Here is a 23,502-nt window from a genome sequence, read left to right on the forward strand (position 1 = left end):
CCCCTAAAGATCCCTATTAGGGCACAGCAACCATTTTATTTAAACTTGTGTAAGAAATAAAACTGTCGCTTTGAAATGACAACAGCAAGTAGCAACTTGCTTTGACCGTCCAGCAATCGCTGTACGGGACTTGTGTGCAAACGTGGATACAAAGGTGACTCTCGCATGCAAACCTGTATGCGATGGTGATTTTCAATGTGTTTTCATTTGAATGTTTACACAGGTTTTTCGGGAAGGTTTGTTCTTGCTTATATGTCTATTCTCTGTGATATTACCATACTCATACTAGCTACCATTTCCAATACCTTCCGGGTATCCTGTATTGTAGATTTATATACTACATTACACTTTTGTATCTAAGGTTAATATTGCTCTGGTGATCTATATTATTCGTATATCTGCTTACGCTGCTTCAAAAACCTGTAGCTTAACATGATGAAAAATCCTCGTCTTACAATATTACGGCGATAACTCAGTTGGATAAAGCGTCAGTCCACTTAATGTCAACACGAAGTCAAAAATGTCAAAATAAAACTTATTCAATCGACAGAATTGAAAGGGGAGAAATTTGTTTTCGCCGCCTAATATTTTATGCATCGCTAGATCTAAAACATACATGTCACCATAATCTGTTATGTTCGATATTATACCAGGCAATGGTTAATCTATTGTTGAACGAACCATATTGAAAAGGTTTTTCAACGTTTGATTTAATGGTTGATATATGGTACACGCCTTTTCGTTTACTGGGCTTTTGTTGCGATTTCTGATTGTTTAAGTCTGTGGATAAGAAGTCAGTGGTTATAATATTTTTGCACCAAAACCAAGATACCTCTTAGAAATGATGTTTAGAAATTGCATGACGAAGGGCACAAGTTGATCGAGACGGAGTTGGATATACACACAGAAAGAAAAATATTGGTAAAAGTAAGAGTGTTCTGCTCTTGGCAAAAAACAACCAACGCCAACTATTAGGTTGGCCAACTTTTAAATTAATCCAGAATAATAATCAAAGTAAAAGTTTTCCTTCTAAGCAAATGAAGAATAGTACTCAAAACAAAAGTTTTATTTTTAAACTAAGAGTATGCGTTGGTTGTTTTTTACTAAGAGTGAAAAACTCTTATTTTTAGCAACATTTTATTTTCTGTGTAGCACAAATTCGTTAGTTGGTAAATTGTTATAGTTAATGTTATACAACACAGATTAAAATAGTTGAAGCAAAAAACTTAATGGTTTGATGTTCAAAATCGAGATATACTAATATGCTTTTATGCTACTTCCATCTAAATTTACCAGTTTTGATCTTTTATTCGACCCAAACAACCCAAAGTCAAATTTCGTTGGGTCGTCTTGACCGAAGTAACAAATTTGCGCTTTATTAATGCCAAAAAAAATTATTTGTGGTTCAGTGTGTATCGCCGTAGGTGAACAACGCCGACTAGAGGGGAAATTTTATCGCATGCGGAAAGCTACTCTGCGAACTGCCATCGATTTCGCATAAAAAAACTTTCGAAGTTGTGTGCGTGCATTCATCCGATAGTAGAAAGAACAGAAAAAAATTGTCGATCGCTCTAGTTCGGGGTGCGAGTGTTGAAAGAAATCCAAGATTTCGCTACGTTTCCGCACGCAGCGGAACTCTAATATTCAATAAAATAGGAAATCGGTTTAGTACCGTGACTGGGGAATAGTTTTCGCTTCTGACGAGTGGTGAAAAGCTTGCCCAAAATAATTTCTGCCTGCCAATGGAACAACACTGCTAGCAGGAGTGTACGAGGAAGGTGCAAAGCAGAAAAAGAGTTTCGGTCGGAATTCAAGCGGGCCTTCGCCACCAATACTCGTCCAGTGGTTTAGTTTTTTTTATCCTTTTCAAAAAGTCGAGGAGCAAAGTCTTGGCGCTCAGCTCAAGATTTGCTGTTATTTCTCCAGGAACTGGCCTTTCGAGTTGAACTGATACGGAATTGAAAGATAGCCATGTCCGGCCAAAGCTCTATAGGCAATCGGATCAACATGATCGAGGCACAGCTACAGGTACAACAGCCGCAGCCACAACCGAGGACACCTCCAACGCCTCCGACGCTCAATTTTGACCGGGCCCAGCGTGGCGGCAGTGGTGGTTTTGGTTCCAGTCGTGGACGTAAGTTTTGAGATGTCGAATGCTTTTTTTGTTTTTCATTCTTTCTGCGACATACCTACGCGGATTAGTATAATGGATAATGGAGACAAAAGTTCTTTTCTGATTAGCATTGTTCAGCGTTTCTATTATCATTCTTTTATCATAATGACTCGTACTGTTAAAATGGATGTATACGGTATAATCGAAGGTGTTTTCACCTTTCGCAATTATTTTTGAAACACTTTCGAAGGTCAAATTTCAAATGATGTGTTTCTATTGGTCGTATTGTAAAAAGTATCTATAACGAATAAGCGCTACATTTCGCAATCAATTTTTTTATCGTAAAGGTTTGAACCTGAAGGTCATTCACCTCTTCCAATCAAATTTTCATGTGATTCCAATAGGTCTATGCTTGTTCCTTTCCAGTAAGAAAGGATCATAAAGTCGACATTAGTATTTGCCATACAATCATATGGGATTTTTCATTGATTGACACCGGTGTAGTGGAGTGCACTGGTTTTGCACTTTCTAGCAGAAGTGTCAATGGAACATATCCAGTTTTCTGTACTTCTGCTAGAAAGTGCAAAAACGGTGCAGTTCCAGTGCACTCCACTACACCGGTGTCAATCAATCGAAAACCCCAATAGTATGATACAAACTGCCGCTTTATGCAAATGTGACGTAAACGCCATCGGGGAATTTTCGTGGTAATCAACTTGTACTTTTCGTGATGCAGGCCTTTATCACGTTTTTCGCGTTTCAAAAGATCATTATATTTTAAGACGCTTGCACTGCAGTTTGTACATTTTTTAGCAGTCGTATGAAAGCGGAAAAGTGAATTATGTCGTTTAAGTCACTCTTGCATCGAGGGCAGTTAATGGTTTATAGGTCAAACGTAAATATGAATTAAAAACTATTATGGTAAACATAAAACAAAGACAATAAAACTAAGATCTGTTCTAGGACCAAATTTAGACCTGCCACTACCACCTATTCAGTCGGGCAACCGAAGAAGTGATTCGGAGCTACGATTTCACAAAATTATTGAAAAGAGCGGCATGTTGAAGATAAACGATCAGACGTACAAGACGACACTAACCGACATGCAGGATTTGGGTGAGCTGGGTAGTGGAACAAGTGGACACGTGGTCAAGATGCGACACAGGCCCAGCGGTGCAATAATCGCTGTAAAGGTAAATGCACTTGTTTGACAATAATCGAATCGGTGGTTAACTTTTTTATTGTTACAGCAAATGCGTCGCACCGGGAACGACGAGGAAAACAAACGAATCATAATGGATCTAGATGTGGTTCTCAAATCGGAAAAATGCAAATATATTGTCAAGTGTCTTGGTTGCTTTATAACCGATGCAGACGTTTGGATCTGCATGGAACTGATGACCACCTGTTTCGATAAGCTGCAAAAGAAGTCGAAGATGCCGGTACCTGAACAGATTCTGGGCAAGGTAACAGTGGCGACAGTGAATGCACTTGCTTATCTAAAAGAAAAGCACCATGTGATTCATCGTGATGTGAAGCCCTCGAATATATTGATCGATGACCGAGGGAACATAAAACTGTGTGATTTCGGTATCAGCGGGCGGTTGGTTGATTCGAATGCCAAAACTAGATCAGCAGGGTGCGCTGCATACATGGCGGTAAGTAATTTTCGATACTGTAGCCTGGTAAAGCACTAGCTTACGACAGTAACGTTTTTTTTAGCCTGAACGTATAGATCCTGCCAAGTCCGTGTATGATATCCGGGCCGACGTTTGGTCGCTAGGAATCACACTGGTTGAGCTAGCTACAGCCGTATTCCCCTATCGTGGCTGTAAAACCGATTTCGAAGTTCTCACCAAAGTGCTTACATCAAATCCTCCCCGACTGCCCGAGGATCAACCTTTTAGTCCGGAATTTCGCGACTTTGTCCAACGTTGCCTACAGAAAGATTATCTTGCACGGCCAAAATATCCCGACCTGTTGAAACATCCCTTTCTCCTGCGAGCGGAACAGGACAGCACCACAGACGTAGCCGGCTGGTTTCGTAACGTGGCAGTGAACAGTGGAATTCAGCTGAGTACACCGCAATTGGTCAGCTCTAGTAGCGTTTCTGCAACTGGTACCACGAGCGGGCTAGCATCGGTCAGTTCACCGACCGCCGTCAGCAGCCAGCGTCCTTCGTCGTCCGCGTCGGATCAGAATAGGTATGGTTGACTTGTACTTGATCTACATGCATGAACAGTTTTCCAGTAATTTTCATTCTTTGCCGTTTTCGACTAATTTGTCTACTTGCAAATGATTTTGATTTGAACCTAGCTTCCTATTGTTCTCTAACGGTTAGTATCGCAACGGCTTTGGGCCACCGAAGGGTCCAAAGTAAGTTGAATGACTAATCAAGTTTGTTGCACTAATTTATTAACTCGAGCTTTCACTAATTTTGAATATTTGTCCGGAGGACGTACAAAATACTTGTACCGTTAAGTGGGTAATCGCAACCTCGCGATAGGCATACGAGTAGCCATTGGTCAAGATCGTCGTTTCATTTAAAAAAAAAAAACTGATTGGAGCGTTTCCAACAAGAAATTCGACGTAAAAATCCAACAGGACAAGATACATTAACTGTAACGAGAGAGCGACTACAGATGCTAATGAGTATGGCGTTTATTCTCCGGGAAAAAAACCGGGACAGACATGGAAAACTTTATATTCTTTGGCATAAATGTTTCACTTGAAAAAATCTGGAATCCTCAGGGCACTTTACAATTCGACCACGATATTAGGGATATTAGAAATGTATCAATTCTCACGAGCAAAGTCATACCATAAAACTTTATCTAAATTAATAATTATTTAGGAACAAATATTATCCTTATTGCGTATAATGCGCGTACCAGTTTGTTCACTAATCTTGATCTTACTCTAAACTATCAACAGGCCTACGCTGTCAAATTTCAGTTAGATCGTAAACAGCTTTAGCCGTGATGGATTCGTACTAAATGTAAGCTTTGATTTTGTTTCCGGACCCAAATCACCCGAAGGCGATGTTTGATCTGTAGCGGGTCGTCGAGCGAAGATTCTCATATGGTGGATATGTGTATGCTGTGGGCACATTTTAGGTATGTTGGAGTTATTGAAGTAGTAATCAATGTGGATTGGTGCACTAAGCAGTTGCGCGTTTCAAAGGCAACGAACCGAAAAGCGACAGAGGATCAGCTCATGGCGCTATGGTATCGAATGTGATTCGGCAACAGCTGGAGGAAGAAAGGATAATTAAGGAGAAAGCGTTAATCGAGCAGATGCAGCTACGGGCTATGTGGCTCGAGATGGAGAAGACGAGGAATGAGAAGCAGTTAAAAGCAGAGAAGGAAATGCATGAGGAAGAGTTCACCAATGAAAGAGAAAGCAGGAGCAGGAACTTTTGGAGCGTCAGTTGGCCACCGAGCAAGAGTTGTTGGAGAAACAGGAACGGATTCATCGGCAAATGAATAACAGCAAAATGAGAATGCTGGTTGACAATAGAAGCAAAGTCTTGTCAACAGTCAAAGACCGGTGGCTCTTGAAGTGGCCATCGGACGTATCGAGAAGCGGTGGATTGCACTTTTTACATGGTTAATCACTCGCGCAGTGCAGTTGGAAGTGGCACACGGGTTAAAGACAAAGCGTTTCTAATGGCGATCTGACGGTTTAGCTGCCTTATTTTTGTCGGACAACGGAACAACTCTACCAGGAGCTTGCAGGGAAATAGTGGAAACTTTTCGCAGCATTGATGAAGAATGCGCTGAGGAGAACACGGCAGCTCGGACCAAGTGGACGTTCAACCCTCCTGCGACACCCCATATGGGAGGGGTTTGGGAACGATTGGTCCAATCCGTGAAGGAAGCGTTGGTAGCATTCGATGACGGAAGGCAGCTGACGGATTAGGCCCTTCAAATTGCCACCGCTGAAACTGAGGACAGGATTAATTCTCGTACACTGACGTACTTGTCCGAGGAGGCTCTGGAAGCAGCGGGAACTTACTCCGAACCATTTCCTTCGGGGAGTGTCACTTAACGAACCGAATGCCCCCACCGCATTTGGCCGAAGTTTTTGTTGAAGCAAAGAAAGACGAAGCAACATGATTTAGTATGTCATGATTACAATATATATAGAGAAATACACATTCATAGTTTATACGTTGACTAGGTTGGTCGTAAAATCCTTTTTATTCCAAGTGGTTATGGGCCCAGGAATACACCAAATAGCCTAGCAACGACGAAAATAAAATTTTCTCAAGCTCAATTGCGATGGAGAAAATTCAAGTCCAGAAGCTAAATGGTGCCAACTATAGTACCTGGAAATTCAGCACGGAACTTCTTTTGATTCGAGAAGATCTCTGGAAGTTTGTGACGAAGGAGATGCCAGCCGAGCCTTTTTATTCCAAGTGTTTTACGGGATTCTTAATAGCGGTCGCATCAGCTGGCTAACAAGATATGGAAGCGCTGGATTGGGAAGTACGTTCCAACGGTCAACTAAAGAACTAAATGGGTCAGCGAACTCAAATCGCTGAACATTTGTTACAGTAAATGTTCTATAACGAAACTCCCTGTCCTTTTGCTCAGTAAGGGGAATGGGCGCGTTGTGTCAGGTTGGTCGAGGCACAAGTCGATTGTGAGTCAGTGAATGCATTACGCACAAAAGAGCCTGATAATACTGGCACCTCAAGCAACATTCGATTCCTCGATTCCACAATGCTGAGAAATAAGTTCTCAAAACATTGACTGCTTGTTAATGTCGCACAATTCAACGCACCCACCGGAAGGCTAAGTAAGAAAGATCTGCTGATATCTCTTTTATCCTGGGAGATTCGGAAACAATGAATGAAACGAAGAAACACATACATATATGCACACATGAATATAAGAAAAACAAAGGAAAAGGAATATACAAGTGCACTAACGCCGGAGACTCCTGAACGCACTGAAACAAACAAAAAAAGGGTGGAGTACAAAGGATACGGAAAAATAACTCATGAAATCGTGGACACAATGAGCTTACTAACAAAACGGAAAAAGGAAAGAAGAAAGAACGAAGGGAAAGTAGGCTTAGGGCAGAAATGCCGATCAGACCGGATCTACACCAAAAATGTACTATAAGGAAACTATACGGAAATAAATGTTCTATTACGAAACGGTATTATAGGATCAGTAATGACGTTCCGATCAGCTACTGTTTACGATCTTGCATCAGTTCCGCGAGCGTCGAGGAACGGTGACCGGCGACATACGTCATATGCTCTACCGCTGAGGAATCGATGATAAAGCGCACTACGTAAACAACTTTTTTAGTGTAGATACGGAGCAAGAGGGATTCAGCTAGCGCGCGACTTCAACTACGTACATTCGGAAGGCGGGTTTGTGATACGATGGATGAGTAACTCGGAGGTAGTGCTATCGCGATTACAGGACAGCCCATAAATGAAAATATCTACTATCAAGAATAGCCACTGAGACATTCATTGGCGTGTGGTACATGGCGTAAGATGCATTCACGTTCAAAGTCGGGACCCGCCTGAACCATGCACTACTGAAAGACCACCGACGACCGACTAAACAAGAGATCCTATGCATGTTGATGACGATCTTTGATACTCTCGGACTTATCGCTCATTTCTTGGTGTGCCTCAAGATGCAGATTCTCTCTCTCTCTCTCTCTCTCTCTCTCTCTCTCTCTCTCTCTCTCTCTCTCTCTCTGCTGCAGAAAATTTGGTGATCCGGCGTCCAAAAGGACGAGGAAATCGAAAACGAATCATTCGAAGGTGGCTGACAGTTTTGTCACAGATGAAAACAGTCCACATTCTACGAAAATAGCCAACAAAATCGATACAGTAGAACCTTGCGGCAATTAAAACATAGTAACATTCTACGAATTGACAATCTTGATTTGTCCCGTGGAATAAATAGATGCGATGCGTAGTTTGTTGCGGACGAGAACGGGACAGCAGCTGTATGTTATCTCAGGTTTGTTCCCGACGAGGTTATTAAATGATCAATCGTTGCAGCTAAAACTCGCGTGAAGTTTGTCTCACCTGTTGTCGGTGCAGGACTCGCACGAACTGCTGGCGTATCCTTCTCCATCTCAATTTATAATCGAGTTTTCTGGACTGACACACATGACGTTCTCTGGTAAATCGATTCAGACGATCAACGTTATACACAGCTTAGCATTCCGAGTACGGAACTCGTTGAAACTACGAAAGCTACTGATGGGCGCTGGGCCCCTACCCAACTCAACGTAGTAGGTGATGGAACCAAATGGAAGAGAGCGCCAGATTTAATGCATAACAGAAGAATGTTTACGGTCTGGACTTTCTTTGTCAACCAGAGTCAGCAAAGTTAACGATGGCGTATGGCTCAACGGACACTGAGCTGCGTCCACATTTACTCTTTCATCGTGCGGTTCCGGATCCATTGACTGATTTCTCTAGTCAACGTAAATCGCAAGCTTTGATTAAACGGGGCCTTTTTCGATGGAGGAATTAGGCGTGGCGAAAGATTACTCATCTTGCAGCATACCCCGACAAAATCTCAAATCTCCAAAGTCCTGTCTCGATTTAAATTGCAGCAATGTCCGGCCAAAAAGTTGATTCACAATAACTGTCCGCCGCAGATAGATTACTGTAAAATGCTTCGAATTCGAACTTGAATTACAGCTTTGTCATTTCACTCCAGACGACGCCAGACGAAATTCGAAGCAATTTGTTTGTTTTTTTTACGTGACCTTAAATTTTCATTCATCGCGTGAAGAAATGGTTTACACATACTCACCACTAGGTCATCAATCTGCGTCAGAATGTTGACATCGATCGCACTGCGAATGTTCTGTGAGGACCAACTTCCAGCGTTGGACAGAAGAAGAGAAAGGGGTCATCGAACATTTCGATTCGACTGTCACACGTTCGAAGGAGGGTCGCTTTACCGTCAGATTACCACTGGACGATTCAAAGCTTAAGCTCGGAGAATCACTTACTGCAGCTACCAAACGCCTAAGAGATACGTTTCGTTCATGAAAGAGTATCAAACATTATTACATGGAATTAATATCAGAAGCGGAAACGGATCGTGACTGTACCCAGTCTTGTTACTTACCACATCACGGGACCGTGAAAGAGCCTTACGACCAAACTCCGTACTTGATGGTTCTTGTTGTGCCACGGAGTAGCGCTCAACCACATACTACTAGATGCACTCAATGTTAATGCAGACCTATTCGAAGCACTATTAAGGTTCAGGTCATATACAGTGCTATTTGCACATAGCGGGTTTGCGCTGCGCTAGTGGAGTTCTAATTCAACATTAGTTCTCAGTTCACTTGCAGACATCAATGAATATGCTATTCTTATTCAGTTTCCTGAGGAACGAAATTCAATGAAGGCACTAGAAACGCATTGGTTACCGCATGAAGATGTGTTCATTTTCAAGGTGCAGGTACAGAAGGACACATCAAATACGAAGCATCAGATGCTATCAGACTCGGCGAGACTGTTCGATACGTTCGGATGGTTTGCACCAGTGATAGTACGAGCGAAAATCCTGTACCAGCAGTGTTGGCTGTATGACTTGAATTGGAAAGACCCGTCACCGCTGTACGTGGAAGAATTGAGGGTCGAGATGAAGCAAAATCTATCTATAATTTCTTACAAAATTCAAAACTTTTTGAGCGACTTAGTGGAATGTCACAATTAGTCCTGTTAAGACAGGTGTCTTCCGTTAATTCCACTATAGAAAATCTATCGCAACTCAAGCAAATAAGAATTCCCAGATGGACAGCCAACTTTCACGGCTATATTGAGCTCACTGGCTCCTCAGATCCATCCGAAGAAGCATACGCAGCTGTTGTATAACTTCGATCGGTCAGTGACATCAATGGTGTACACGTTACCCTAGTTGCAGCGAAAACATGGGTCGCCCCCGTACGACTGATCATCCCACGGCTTGAATTCAACGCAGCTGAGCTTCTGGCGAAGCTGGTGCAGTAAATGGCAGAACCTCTCAGTCGATTCCAGATCGAGAAATACGTCTGGACAGACTCGACCATAGTCTTGCAGTGGTTCAGCAGCTACCCTCGCAAATGGAGCACCTACACTGCGAATCGAGTCTCGGCGATTATGGAAATCCTACCTCGACGACAAAACCCCGCAGATTGTGCATCTTGCGGAATAACACCATGGGAACTTGTCAACGATTCGCTGTGGTGGTCCGGGCCCATCTGGTTGGCTGACGATTTTGGTAATTGGAAACAAGAAAGAACTAGGTGAAGCATTTGACTGTAGTACACTTGAGATTCGTAAGCGGTTTCAATCTCTTAACGTTCCGATTTGTCGCACATACACCAACTACGGGATAGAGAAGCAGATACTTGATCAGCGTTCGGTATAGCGTGAATCTTGCCAGCAGTTGGCGTATATCAAACGATTCAACCTGAAGGTAACGAAGTCAGGGCAATTAAAAAGGTTCGGATTGTCTTTCACCGTCCGAACTGCATGATGCGAGGTTACAGTATGTAAGAATGACTCAGTTCGAGGTTTGTCAGAAGGAAATCGACTACTTTCTGCAGCATAGCGAAGTTTTTCCTCAGTCGCCAATCGTCGAATTATGCCCGTTTCTAGATGGTGATGCAACAGTCATCATACTCGTTCGAAGTTAAACACTCCGTGATACTGCCCAAGGTTCACCCGTTCACAAGGTTGTTGGTGGAAGAATTGTATCTGCAGAATTTCCTCGCCGAGCCGTCGCTGCTGCTCGTGTTACATCTCATCCGTTTGTTCATGTTGGAGTGGACTTTGCTGGTCCGATCCTTGTGCGCTGCAGTAACACTCGAGGTGAACGCTCGCTGAAGGAATACATGGTCGTGTTCGTCTGCCTCTCGACTAAGGCCGTGCATTTCGAGGTGGCCGGAGATCTTTCAAGTGCTACGTTTTTAGGAGCACTGAAACGAATGATTGCTCGCCGAGAATAGTACAACGAGTTCTGGTGGGATAACGGCACGAACACGGTTAGTGCCGATCAACCGATACAGGAGCTCTTTTAACGATGAAATCTCACAGCAAAGAAGAAGAACGATATTTGGAAAATATAGGGATTCTTTGGAAGTTAATTCCGCCGTCTAGCCCTGACCAGGGCGATATCTTGGAAGCGGCTGTTAAGAGCGCCAAGGGATTGCTTCGCCTTCGTTCGGTTGTTGGAAACGCGAAACTAACCTTCGAAGAATTGTCCACAGTGCTGTGCTAGACTGAGGCATATCCAAACTCCAGAGTCCAGACTTTTATGCACGATCTCATCGTCAATAGACAGCTGCGAGGCCCTCACGCCAAGACATTTTTTGGTCGGTTAGCCTTTGAATTTACTGCCCGCACAAGACGTCAACCATGTGCCAATGAATCGGCTTGACTGCTGGCAGAGAGTTCAACGTTATACTGCCGAGTTCTTGAATCGATGACGTGACGAATATGTCGCAGCTTCACAGACCAGGGAATTAAAAACAACAACACATCGCCTTCGGCCTGGGAGCTGACTTCAGTTGTAGCGCTACAGCCGGATGATCGAGGATTGGTGCGCAACGTTTCGTTGCGGCGAGATAAATCAGAGCATCAACGATCGATCCAAAATCTGTGCCCACTTCCTGATTGAGGCGCTGTCTCAAGGCGGGGAGGATGTTGCGGTGAACTCCTAAGTGTACCTATAATACAACCGGAAGCAGAAAAAAGGAAGGAAAATTTTTCACTTGATGTGAGTACGAAAGATGTAGTTTTTGTAACGTGGCCGGTTTATATTCGTTCTTAAGGTTGCACAGAGAATGCGCAAAATTCGCAAACGAAAAAAGCAGTTTTTTTCAACACCGTATGTCAGATCTTCATAAAAATCAATCAGCGTATGTAGAATGTTGTTACAGTACTGCTGATTGATTTTTATGAAGATCTGACATACGGTGTGGAAAAAAACTGCTTTTTTCGTTTGCGAATTTTGCGCATTCTCTGTGCAACCTTAAGGTTTCCTGCAAACTCCTCCGGTGTATCTGTTTTCGTGCTCCGGTCATCGATTCAAGTTCCTTGTAATCTCTCATATACTGTCTTAGTATTTCGTGACAAAGTAATAATTTTTTTTCGATATTTTGAAAAATAAAAAAGTATGTAACCTCTTAAATATTTTCGTATCTTATACAAAATGATACTTATACAACACGACGGTTGTATACCATTCCCATCGAAATCCATTTCCCAGAAAGCCATTTCCCAGAATGTACCATTCCCTAGAAAGCCATTATCCAGAATGCTCCATTCCCCAGAATGTCCCATTCCTCAGAAAAGGTAATGTTTTTATTCATTTTTTGTAGTAAAACCAATGGTTTGCTCAATACATAATTCAAGGAACTGATGCGGTGTAAAGCTGCTGAGGATGTGCCGTCGAAAGCGGCAGCTTCTCGCAAGCAAACCTATTACCCTCTCTTATAACCGGTTTACTCGAACATAGAAATTGGTTCCTTCTTTCAAACATGAGCTGTTCTTTGAATTTGTATGCTAAATAATGTTTGCACGCGAACTTGTGATCTTTTCGTCTGCCCGGTTTATTCAAGCATAGGTGTTGATTCCTTCTTTCAAGTTTTCCTTCAATCTATTCATTAAATCGAAATGAATGCACATTTTGACAAATGGTTTGGCGGGTTTTTAGAGCAGTTATCTTTCTTTTGCATTGGGAATGTTTCGTACGCAAATGTACGATCCATCCGACTGCTCGGTTTACTCAGACATGTTGTACTAAATACATTAGAAAAGTATTTTCATACCTTATGCCAAATGGTACTTATACCACAAGTAACAGACCTAATACTTGACAACAATTCTTCGCCAATGTTAGCGGTCATCTTGAATTGATATTTTTTGGTTAGGACTGTTATCGCATTTGTGATTATGGCGCCACTGATATATGCACAAGTATGCGGGAGTTAGAGCACTAGTAAAAAATTGTTCCTGGGCCCGAGGGTTAACTAATTTGTAAATGAGTGGTTGGAACCGTGTATAAAAGGTGTAGCTAGTGATATTTTTTAAGAAATTCAACATAGTGTTATGTCTGTTAGCCTGTGTTTATACTACACGACTTATGTCAAATGACCAACTACCATATAATGTCTTATGTCAGACGATGTTGTGCCAGAACCCAGTCAAAAAGGGCAAATTGCTTGGTAACGGGGAGCTGTTTGCCAACTCGGATACGCTAATTGCCCTCCAATTTGCTATCAAATTGCTGGCAATTAGGGGGTTATTTCAAATGCAACATTTGGGTGGTTTGCCGCCGTCATTTTTTGCCGCCCTACCCGCCCTTAAATCGCCCCCAATTCGCCCACGGAACGCGCCATTTAATCGCCCTTAATTGCCTAATATGAAAATTACAAAAAATACTTATTTTCGGATTCATTATCTACTCACATAAACTTATCAGTAGACCAGTTAATCACCACCAAACTATAGGAAGGATCAATGGTGAAATGGTATTGCACACTAAAACTTACAACAATCTGACTTTCATTAAGACTTTAGGTCAGAGATCTTGTTCCACTATACTTACACACGATTCCACAGTTTCCCACATTCGTTGGCTAAATGAAGTGCACTAGACAAACAAAATACAAGCTAAAACACGCCAATTGTTTAAAAAACAATTTTAAGCCTAAGCCAAACATGACCCGCCATGCCAGAAAAACACAAAAAACTACCAAGTCCATTTCAGCCGCCAGAAAATTTGACTAAGTATTGAAATTGCCTTTAAATCGCATTCGCAAATTGCATTTGTTCCTAGGGGCAATTAGCACAGGCGAGTTGAGTCAAACGTCGAACTTTTTAAATTGCCTGACCATGTTCGTCCACATTTTTTGACAGGGTGCTGAGGATGAGCCACCGAAAACTAGAAGAACACCCAAAGCAGAAAATCGGAGCAGCAACTGACTATTCAGCTGGAGGCAACGCAGCAGGCGCAAAAGCCTGTAATCAGTCAAACAGTGGACGAATGGTACAGCAAGGAGTTGCAAACCCTGCTTCAGTCCCGCGAGAAGAACCAATCGTCAGCAGCCATCAACAAAACTAAGGTCAAAGGTAATGCTTCGTCGGATCATAGTTATCCCTCAGTAAGCCCATCTAAAGCTATGTCCTTAAACGATGAAAAGAACGATAACCACTCACGTTTAGCGCACCAAGAATCACACACCGTTGTGGATAGCCCTTTGGGAGGACGTACTCGATCTATACTGTCTTCGATACCGCCATCAAATGCTCTCTCGGTAGTGTGCCCAACAGAACCGTGTCGCAGCTTAGATCCATGCCCCCCTACTGTGGTAATACCCCCTCTGGGACCTACTTCTCAGCAAATTGAATCTAGACAGGTGGTGTGCAAGGAGCTACCCGTGTTTGCAGGCGACCCGGCTGATTGGCCGCTGTTTATAAGCAGTTACAACCATCCAACGCTGACGTGTGGGTACACCGATTTTGAAAATCTATTGCGGTTGCAACGATCACTTAAGGGAAGTGCAAAAGAATCAGTGAGTAGCCTACTACTCCATCCGTCGACGGTGCCACAGGTTTTGTCATCATTGAAGCTGTTGTACGGACGACCGGAGCAAATAGTTCATACGATGATTGCCAAAATTCGAGCCACCCCAGCTCCAAAAGCGGACAAGTTGGACTCTTTGGTGACTTTCGGTTTAGTAGTCCAAAATCTTTGTGGACATTTGAAAGCGGTTGGCATGGAAAAACATCTCTCGAACCCTATTCTACTACACGAGCTGGTGGACAAACTCCCTGCGAACGTTAAGTTTAACTGGGCACTCTATCAGCAGCAAATGTCAGAAGTGGATCTTAATGTGTTCGGCGAGTATATGGCGCAAATTGCATCAGCTACAAGTGGTGTGACCATGTTTACCGCTGCTTACCCCAAAACATCGAAGGGCGACTCTCGGTTTAGAATGAAGGAGAAAGTGTTTGTTAATACACACTCAACTATCGAGCGAGGTCATCGCAAGGACGACGACGAGTTCAAGGACAAAAACAAGAATCGTACGAGCAAAGATAATAAAGCGTGTCCAGTGTGTGACATTTTCAGTCATCTGGCAGGTAGTTGTTCCAAGTTTATTAACCTATGCCTAGACGATCGTTGGAAGCTAATGAAGGAGAAAAAGTTTTGCAGGCGCTGTTTGGTCCCCCACTCTCGATGGCCTTGTAGAAGTGAGCCATATGGAGTTAAGGGATGTCAAGAGGCACCATCGCCTGTTCCACTACGAATACCCTGCAGTCGATTCGAAACCCAGCGAGCCTGGCATGAATGTTGTCGTCACCTTGCATCGTGAACCCACGGCACCGACGCTCTTCCGTATGTTGCCAGTTACGTTGTACGGAACGAAAGGAAAAGTGAACACCTTCGCCTTTCTCGATGATGGTTCATCAGTAACACTTTTGGAGCGCACGTTGGCCACAGCTCTGGGTTTAGAAGGAAGGAAAACGTCTCCGCATCCACTGGACAACAGGGATCAAGAAGAATTTCGCGGAAACGCTGGAAGTTGACCTAGAGATATCCGGTGTTGATCGTCCACAGCGGCTTAAAGCATCAAACGTGTACACGGTGGATAATCTAGGGCTGCCAGAGCAAACGATGAACGCCGCAGAAATGGCTGATGAGTTCAAGTACATGCAGAATCTACCAATTAAAATTTTGCAGTCGGCCGTCCCAGGGATATTGATTGGATTGAGCAATGTTCATCTTCTAGCAACACTGAAGCTGAGAGAAGGAAAGAAAGGAGATCCAATTGCTACGAAAACTCGACTCGAATGAACTGTTTACGGGAGCACAATCGGAGGAATAGCCTCGCTTCCACACAGGCAGTTCCGTTTCCAAAGATTCTGTTGAAAGAGATCTACACGATTACGTGAAAAGTTTCTTTGCAATAGAAAGCCTTGGCATCGTTGCATCACCCAATTCGGAAAGCGTTGATGACCAGCGAGCCAACAGAATTCTGTTCGAAGCAACCAGACGAACCGAAACCGGCAGGTATGAAACCGGACTACTCTGGAAACATGACTGTATTGAATTCCCAGATAGCAAACCGATGGCGGAAAAACGCATGAAATGTTTAGAGAAGCGTTTAGCGCGAGACACAGTACTGTACGACCAAGTCCGACAGCAAATTGCAGATTTTCAACTGAAGGGCTATGCACACAAGGCAACTGTGAAAGAGCTGATTAGTTTCGACCCTCGCAGGACCTGGTATCTACCCCTTGGGGTGGTCATCAACCCGAAAAAGCCGGGGAAAATACGGCTCATATGGGACGCGGCAGCAAAGGTTGACGGCGTATCCTTGAACACCATGTTGCTAAAAGGGCCTGACTTGTTAACACCGTTGCTGACGGTGCTATTCCAGTTCCGAGAGAGACAGGTGGCAATCTGCGCAGACATCGAAGCCATGTTCCATCAGGTGATGATTCAAGAAGCCGATCGCAGCGCTCAATTGTTCTACTGGAGAGACTCGCCAGATAAAATGTTGGAAACGATGGTGACTGATGTAGCCATATTTGGTGCGACATGTTCCCTGTCCATTCGCAATACGTTAAAAACCTTAACGCAACTCAACACGAAACGAGCCACCCTAAGGCAGCTGCAGCAATTCTTAACAAACACTACGTCGATGATTACCTCGACAGTGTCGATACAGCAGACGAGGCGGTGACGATAGCGTTGGAGGTAGCAGAAGTTCACGCAAAAGCCGGATTCCACATCCGCAATTGGATTTCGAATGATCAAACGGTGTTGCAGAGAATCGGGACCGTTAGTCCGTCGACAGTAAAAAGCTTCGTGATCGATAAGGAAAACGGTTTCGAACGACTGCTAGGAATGGTATGGATACCGGAAGAGGAAGTGTTCTCATTCTCATTGAATATTCGAGAGGACAACATGAAGTTGCTGACTGGAGAAGTGGTCCCTACGAAAAAGCAGTTGCTGAGCATAGTGATGAGCATTTACGATCCGAACGGTTTGGTTTCTGTGTTCGTTGTTCATGGAAAGATATTAATCCAGGATGTTTGGCGATCAGGCGTGGGTTGGAACGACTCCATTCCGTACAAACTCCCTGGACGCTGGAAGCAATGGATTGCCCTGCTACATAAGATAGAAATGGTGAAGGTTCCTCGCTGCTACTTCAAGAATAACCATCCGGATAGTCTAAAATCGTTGGAGCTTCACATTTTTGTCGATGCCAGTGAGCAAGCATACTCTGCGGTGGCGTACTTCCGTTTGATGGACCGCGAAAATGTGAATTGGTGGCATCCAAAACAAAGGTCGCTCCTCTACAACCACTTTCAATTCCACGTCTCGAGCTCCAAGCGGCTGTTATAGGATCCCGTTTGCAGAAAAATATCGTTGACGGCCACTCCATCTTAATCTCACGGGTTGTTTTCTGGACAGATTCCAAAACCACACTCCAGTGGATAAGATCTTCAGACCTTCGCCGGTATCGACCGTATGTTGCTTTTCGAGTGAACGAGATTCTGACGTTATCGAAAGCAGTGCAATGGAGATATTGCCCATCACGAATGAACGTTGCAGATGAAGCCACTAAATGGGGAAAGGGCCATCATTTGAGCCAAATGCCCAGTTTTATGTAAGTCATAGGTTCCTATACGACCATGAAGGAGAATGGCCACATGATTGCGTCGAGACCATAGACCGTACACCGGAGGAACTGCGCCCTGCTTTTGCGCTTTTTCATTTCGTAACGAAACCAGTGGTACAGCTAGAACGGTTTTCAAAATGGGAAAGACTTTTACGAACTACTGCCTACGTTCATCGTTTCATCGCTCGCAAATTGCACCGTGAGCAGAAACCATGGACAGTTTGTTTAACACGCGCAGAATTGCAGAGAGCAGAAAAAAGTTTATGGCGTTGGGCGCAAGCAGTTGCATATCCAGACGAGGTCGCTACACTCACTCAAAACTTGCAGCTACCGGTGAAAGACCGAAAACGGTTGGAGAATTCAAGTAGCATATTGAAGTTGTCTCCAATGATAGATGATAGCAGAGTTTTACGTGTTCGAAGTCGTACGGAGGCCGCCGAGTTCGCTGCATATAACGCTAGATATCCTATCATTCTTACAAGGCATCATCGCATAACAGAGTTGCTTGCGAACTACTACCATCATCAGTTTCACCATGCTAACAATGAGACGATAGTCAACGAGATAAGACAGAGGTTCAACGTTCCGAGATAGTTCTAGTTCGATCAATTGCGAAACAATGTAGCTGGTGTCATGTCTACAAGGCTGTTCCGGTAGCTCCCATGATGGCACCCCTTCCACGTGCTCGATTGTCTCCTTTCGTGCGCCCTTTCACGTTCACGGGCGTAGATTTTTTCGGCCCGTTTCTTAATAAGATTGGACGCAGTTCTGCGAAACGGTGGGTGGCGCTTTTTACCTGTTTGACGATCCGACATCCGTGCAGTTCATTTAGAAATCGTCGCAAGTCTCTCAACGGATTCATGTAAAAAAGCCATTCGCAGATTCATAGCTCGCAGAGGAGATTTACTCAGACCGGGGAACGAACTTCCAAGGTACCAGCAGAGACTTGTCACATGAGCTGCACAAGACAATCAACAACGAGCTGAGCAGCACATTCACCAATGCGCACACGCAGTGGCGATTCCATCCACCGGCGACACCACACATGGGAGGTTGCTGGGAGAGGATGGTGATATCAGTGAAAGCTGCATTGGGCGCAATTCCCGTTGAACGCAAATTGGATGAGGAGTCTCTGGTCACACTATTAACAGAGGCGGAGCATATGGTAAATTCACGACCTCTGACATTCGTTCCATTGGAAAATGCAGATAGTGAGGCTTTGACCCCTAACCATTTCCTGATGCTGAGTTCTAGGAGTGTACAACAACCGGTAAAGGACCCAGTAGGAGCGGAAGCCGCGATGAGATGTAGCTGGAACAGGATTCAGCATAAACTGGATGGATTTTTGCGTCGTTGGGTTACAGAATACATGCCCATGATTTCGAGGAGGACAAAGTGGTTTCATGATGTGAAACCAATCAAAGAGGGTGATTTGGTGTTGGTCGTAGATGACGGCATTCGTAATCGTTGGCTTCGGGGGCGCGTATTGAAAACTTACCCAGGCAAGGATGGCAGAGTACGTCGAGTGGATGTACAAACAGCGAATGGGATATTGCGAGAGCGTGCAGTCGTCAAGCTAGCCCTGTTAGATATTGGAGGTGACACCGAAACAGGACATCGGGCGACACGTGGGGGAGTATGTTGCGGGAAAATTGTGACGACTTTACCCCTCGATATCAAGAGCCAAACTATTGAGCCACCGTGCTGAAGTTTGTACTGTCAGACGAACAAGCAGGTAGAATAAGGTTGAACTCAACATGGCAGTATATGTCAACTAACCTTTAGGCAGAAAATTTCAGTTTATATTCACTCGAAATACTAAACGTTAATTACAGTTCAATTATAAATCTACCAATTAGAAAATTCTTGAACTCCTACTCTGTTGGCGAGCATTTGGAATTTAATTAGGAGACTGAATGTGAGTAAATGCTAAATTAATTGCCCACGATTGTTTATTATAAAAATATAATTTCCAGCTTTGAGCTATTACGTCTAAATTGGTGTTTTGCTACAGGACCTCCAAAATCATTACCCCTCGCTAACACTATATTAAAATCGAAAGGAATGCACATTTTGCCAAATGGCTTTATGTCAAGCAGGGTAATCTTGTTCAGCAGCTAGGACAATTTTTAATGTGTTATGTTGCACTGTTGGTACTGATTATTTTTCATACGAATACATTTTCTAAAAGTTTCCCGGTCAGGCGATTTAAACAGTTTGACGTTTAACTCAACTCGCCTGTGCTAATTGCCCCTAGGAACAAATGCAATTTGCGAATGCGATTTAAAGGCAATTTCAATACTTAGTCAAATTTTCTGGCGGCTGAAATGGACTTGGTTGTTTTTTGCGTGTTTCAAACATGGCGGGGAAAAGTCGTAGAACCAAATCTTCATTGCAATATTCAACATAACATGAATTAGCAAATTATTTATTTGAATTCGAAATAAATAATGTCATCCTATCTTCCGGTTTCAACACAATGCAAATAATTTCAAGTGTGACCGAATCGAAAGCGAAAAATATCGTTCGATGGCAGTGGGAATGAGAAGTACGATTAAAAAGATCAAATCAATAAAGAAAATACTACTTTTCTGGGGACTGTTGTTACTGATTATATTTCAGTTGTTTTTTTAGTTTCATTTTTTTTAAATATTTGTTTTGGTACACTTTTGAAGTTAATCATGAGATCATTTGGAGACTTTCGAGATAGTGACTATGATCATAGTTTCTTTTTTGATGCGTTTTATTGATCGTATTCGTATATGATAGCCATATCAATGAAGAACGCTTAAACCCAAAGAAATATTCAGCCATAGACAAACTCTTTCCGAATAGTACATTGAGAACTAGTGAAAACAATAACCGCATTCATATTATACACATTACAATGTAGTCTTTTCACTGGCTCTTCACTGTTTTTATCAGCCCCTTAGTGACATTGATAAAACCGGGACATATATTTTTCTTTCTTTTTAAGAAACCGATGCTCTTAAAATATTCTTCTTTAGTCTCTAGATATAGCCTCATAACCTTTCCTGATTATTTAGCTTAAGCTTCCCTCCCTTGGTGCTCTATATTCAAAAAAAAAAAAAGAATAGAAGTCCTTCCCATGTTTAAGTTAATATAATCTAAATTAAATGTTACGAACCTGATTGAAAAAATAGATTTTCTGGGTTTTAATTCCTTCTGGGGAAAAGTCTTCTGGGATTTGGTACTTCCTGGAAATCAGTTTTCAGGGATTTGGTACGTTCTGGAAAATTTATTTTTTGGGGAATTGTTTTCGGGGAAATGTTATAAAATCGGTAATAACATCTGATGACGGGCATCTAGACAACTTTAAGGTGCGCCATCGGATATCTCTTGTTAATCTCAAAATCGTGCGTCAATGTTTCTCTTTTCAACTTCTATTTTTGACATGTAAATTGCAAATAGACACAACGATGCAGTCATTTATGTACGTGACATATGAATACGCTGTAGGTTAAGTGGAGCTTGTACCGAGTGGTGTAAATGGTTCCCTTAAGACTGCCTTGGGCCTTTGTTCGCCTAATCTGATGATTAAGAAAAAGAAAGCTTGAATTGAAATATTACTCTAGAATCGTGTTACAATGTAGCACAATAATTCCAATAATTTTTCGCTCACAATCTCCAGTTCCAATAACATAGCTGACAATCTGTTTTCTTCACTGTGTATATAAACCACCTGTTAAGCATTGAGGGTGGTTAATGTTAAAATAAAGAGTGAATTCGATTTGAGCTTTAAGCCGACTACTTCTAATTTGGCTACTGTCAGCATCTGCTTCTATCGTCTTTCTTCTTTTTCTTCCTCTTTCATGCTCTGTTTTGTCATGTTCTCTTTTTGATATTCGACTTTTATCTTCAGTGCACCGAAATATTTTTGATATTTTTTTTATTTGTAGGTAACTATTTCTTTAGTATTTTAAGTTCTAATCAGTAAGTATAATTTAATACCACTTTTTTCAATGTCTATGTTTAGTCAAAGTAGTAGTTTTAATTTGTTGATTAAAAACAAACGTATAGCTGTGTGAATGTTGCATGATACTAACACTTGAGTTTGGATTTTGGTTATTAATTTAAATGCACTCACCAATGCAGCACCTGCAAGAATGAAACACGTCTAGTAGAAACTTATGTTGGTCTATTCTCGCAGAGTCCCGACACCCTACGAAAATCTGACGGAAGCTGTCCAGGCACAGTCGAACCAGCAAAAACAAACCGCAATAGCATCGTCGATTCCGATCATGTCAAGCAATACGCCAAACCACACCAGCACAACATATGAACAGCAAAACAAATCCTTCGTCGATCCACAGCAGATATTACAAGTGAAACTCAACAGTATCAGCTTGGCACCGGCTACATCTACCTCGTCTTCCACAACACCTTACGATCTACGGTCACCTTCGCCCGCACATCACCTCCAACAACAACAAATGCAAACACCTCAGGCTCACTATCTTAAACTGCAACCAAAAAGTGCGATAGTTAGTAATAGTAACAACTTTAGCAACATTAGCAGCATCGGTCCGGAGGGCAATCGAAAGTACAAACAATCGCCGTTTTTTTCCCGGCGGACAGATTCGAACGCTGACCCCCTGACCTACGGTAGCCCCAAGAAGGAATCAACGTTGAGTAGTCTAGGACAAAGCATATTCAAGAACCTTACCACGTCACCGTTCTCGAATCGCAAGGCCGAGCAGAAATCCTACAAACCACCGCTTCCCGGCGAGGATGGCGGCGGTGGTTGCTCGATGCTGAACGGTAATCGACCCGGTTTCAGCAATCCATCATCTCCGCTCTTGCTCAACCGAAAAATGATCGATCTGCACGAAGAGCAGCAGTATAGGCACCTGCAAGGAAATACTAGTCCCATAGGTAAACAGTTTTTTTCTATTCATACTAATCTTGGTGACAGTAAAACTGTTAATCGTCATGAATAAATTGCATATTAACTTGCTTGTTTCAGTTCTTCAACGATTCTATCACCAGCAGAATCAGCTGAGAGAAACCAAACAACATCAACTAGAACTACAGTCAACGAATCCATTCTACCAGCAACCGCCGCAACCAAGCGGAATACCAATCAAATACAGTCCGTTACCATCGCATCGAACTGTGCACCACCCGACGAATCCAGCGCTTGCTGGTGGATACGTTGGCTATCCTCAAATGGTGCCACCGGAGGCCAGCAATATACCGACCTACCAGTACCAGCAGCTCAATTCTAGCAGTCCGAAGCATAAAACGGGTGGGTTCTTCAACACGTTTAGTCGAACTAGAAGCCAAAACAACGGTACAAGCAGCACTAGTCATCGGTTAGATCGCGGCGATAGTGCCGGTAATGATGGAGGCTATCCCGAGGGTGGATTCTATCAGAATCAACAGTTTTACGGGCGACAAACGTTGCCGGAATATGGCAGTGCGGGATACGCCATGCAGAGTGGCCTGAGCAATGGCGATAACATGAAAGATGATACAGGTTTGTTGAAAACTGGGACTATTTGATATATGTAAGGGAACTGATGTTAAAACAGAAGGGGGTGACGAACAAATCACGTCTGTCATTCAAATCAATAATTTAGTTATCTACATGTTGCTTCTGCTATTTTGTTTACCATGTGTTGATTGTTTTTTTTTCTTGTTTGTTCCTTGCTTTTTTCCATTGTACCACCGAATTCATTTCC

The 23,502-nt window shown here is 42.9% G+C and overlaps 1 protein-coding gene across 1 annotated transcript in view; it reads left to right on the forward strand.

Moving 5' to 3' along the window:
* The first annotated feature begins 1,502 nt into the window (after nt 1–1,502).
* The window catches only part of LOC131684733 (dual specificity mitogen-activated protein kinase kinase hemipterous-like), a 31,107-nt gene continuing 9,107 nt past the window's right edge, over nt 1,503–23,502 (forward strand). The window contains exons 1-6 of the mRNA XM_058967854.1: nt 1,503–2,134; nt 3,077–3,306; nt 3,364–3,771; nt 3,836–4,317; nt 21,969–22,693; nt 22,785–23,297. Of these exons, the coding sequence (XP_058823837.1) occupies nt 1,972–2,134; nt 3,077–3,306; nt 3,364–3,771; nt 3,836–4,317; nt 21,969–22,693; nt 22,785–23,297 (2,521 nt within the window). The 5' untranslated portion in view covers nt 1,503–1,971. The remainder of the gene's footprint in view (nt 2,135–3,076; nt 3,307–3,363; nt 3,772–3,835; nt 4,318–21,968; nt 22,694–22,784; nt 23,298–23,502) is intronic.

The sequence above is a fragment of the Topomyia yanbarensis genome, chromosome 2 (assembly GCF_030247195.1).
Source record: "Topomyia yanbarensis strain Yona2022 chromosome 2, ASM3024719v1, whole genome shotgun sequence".
In the NCBI taxonomy this organism is placed as follows: Eukaryota; Metazoa; Arthropoda; class Insecta; order Diptera; family Culicidae; genus Topomyia; species Topomyia yanbarensis.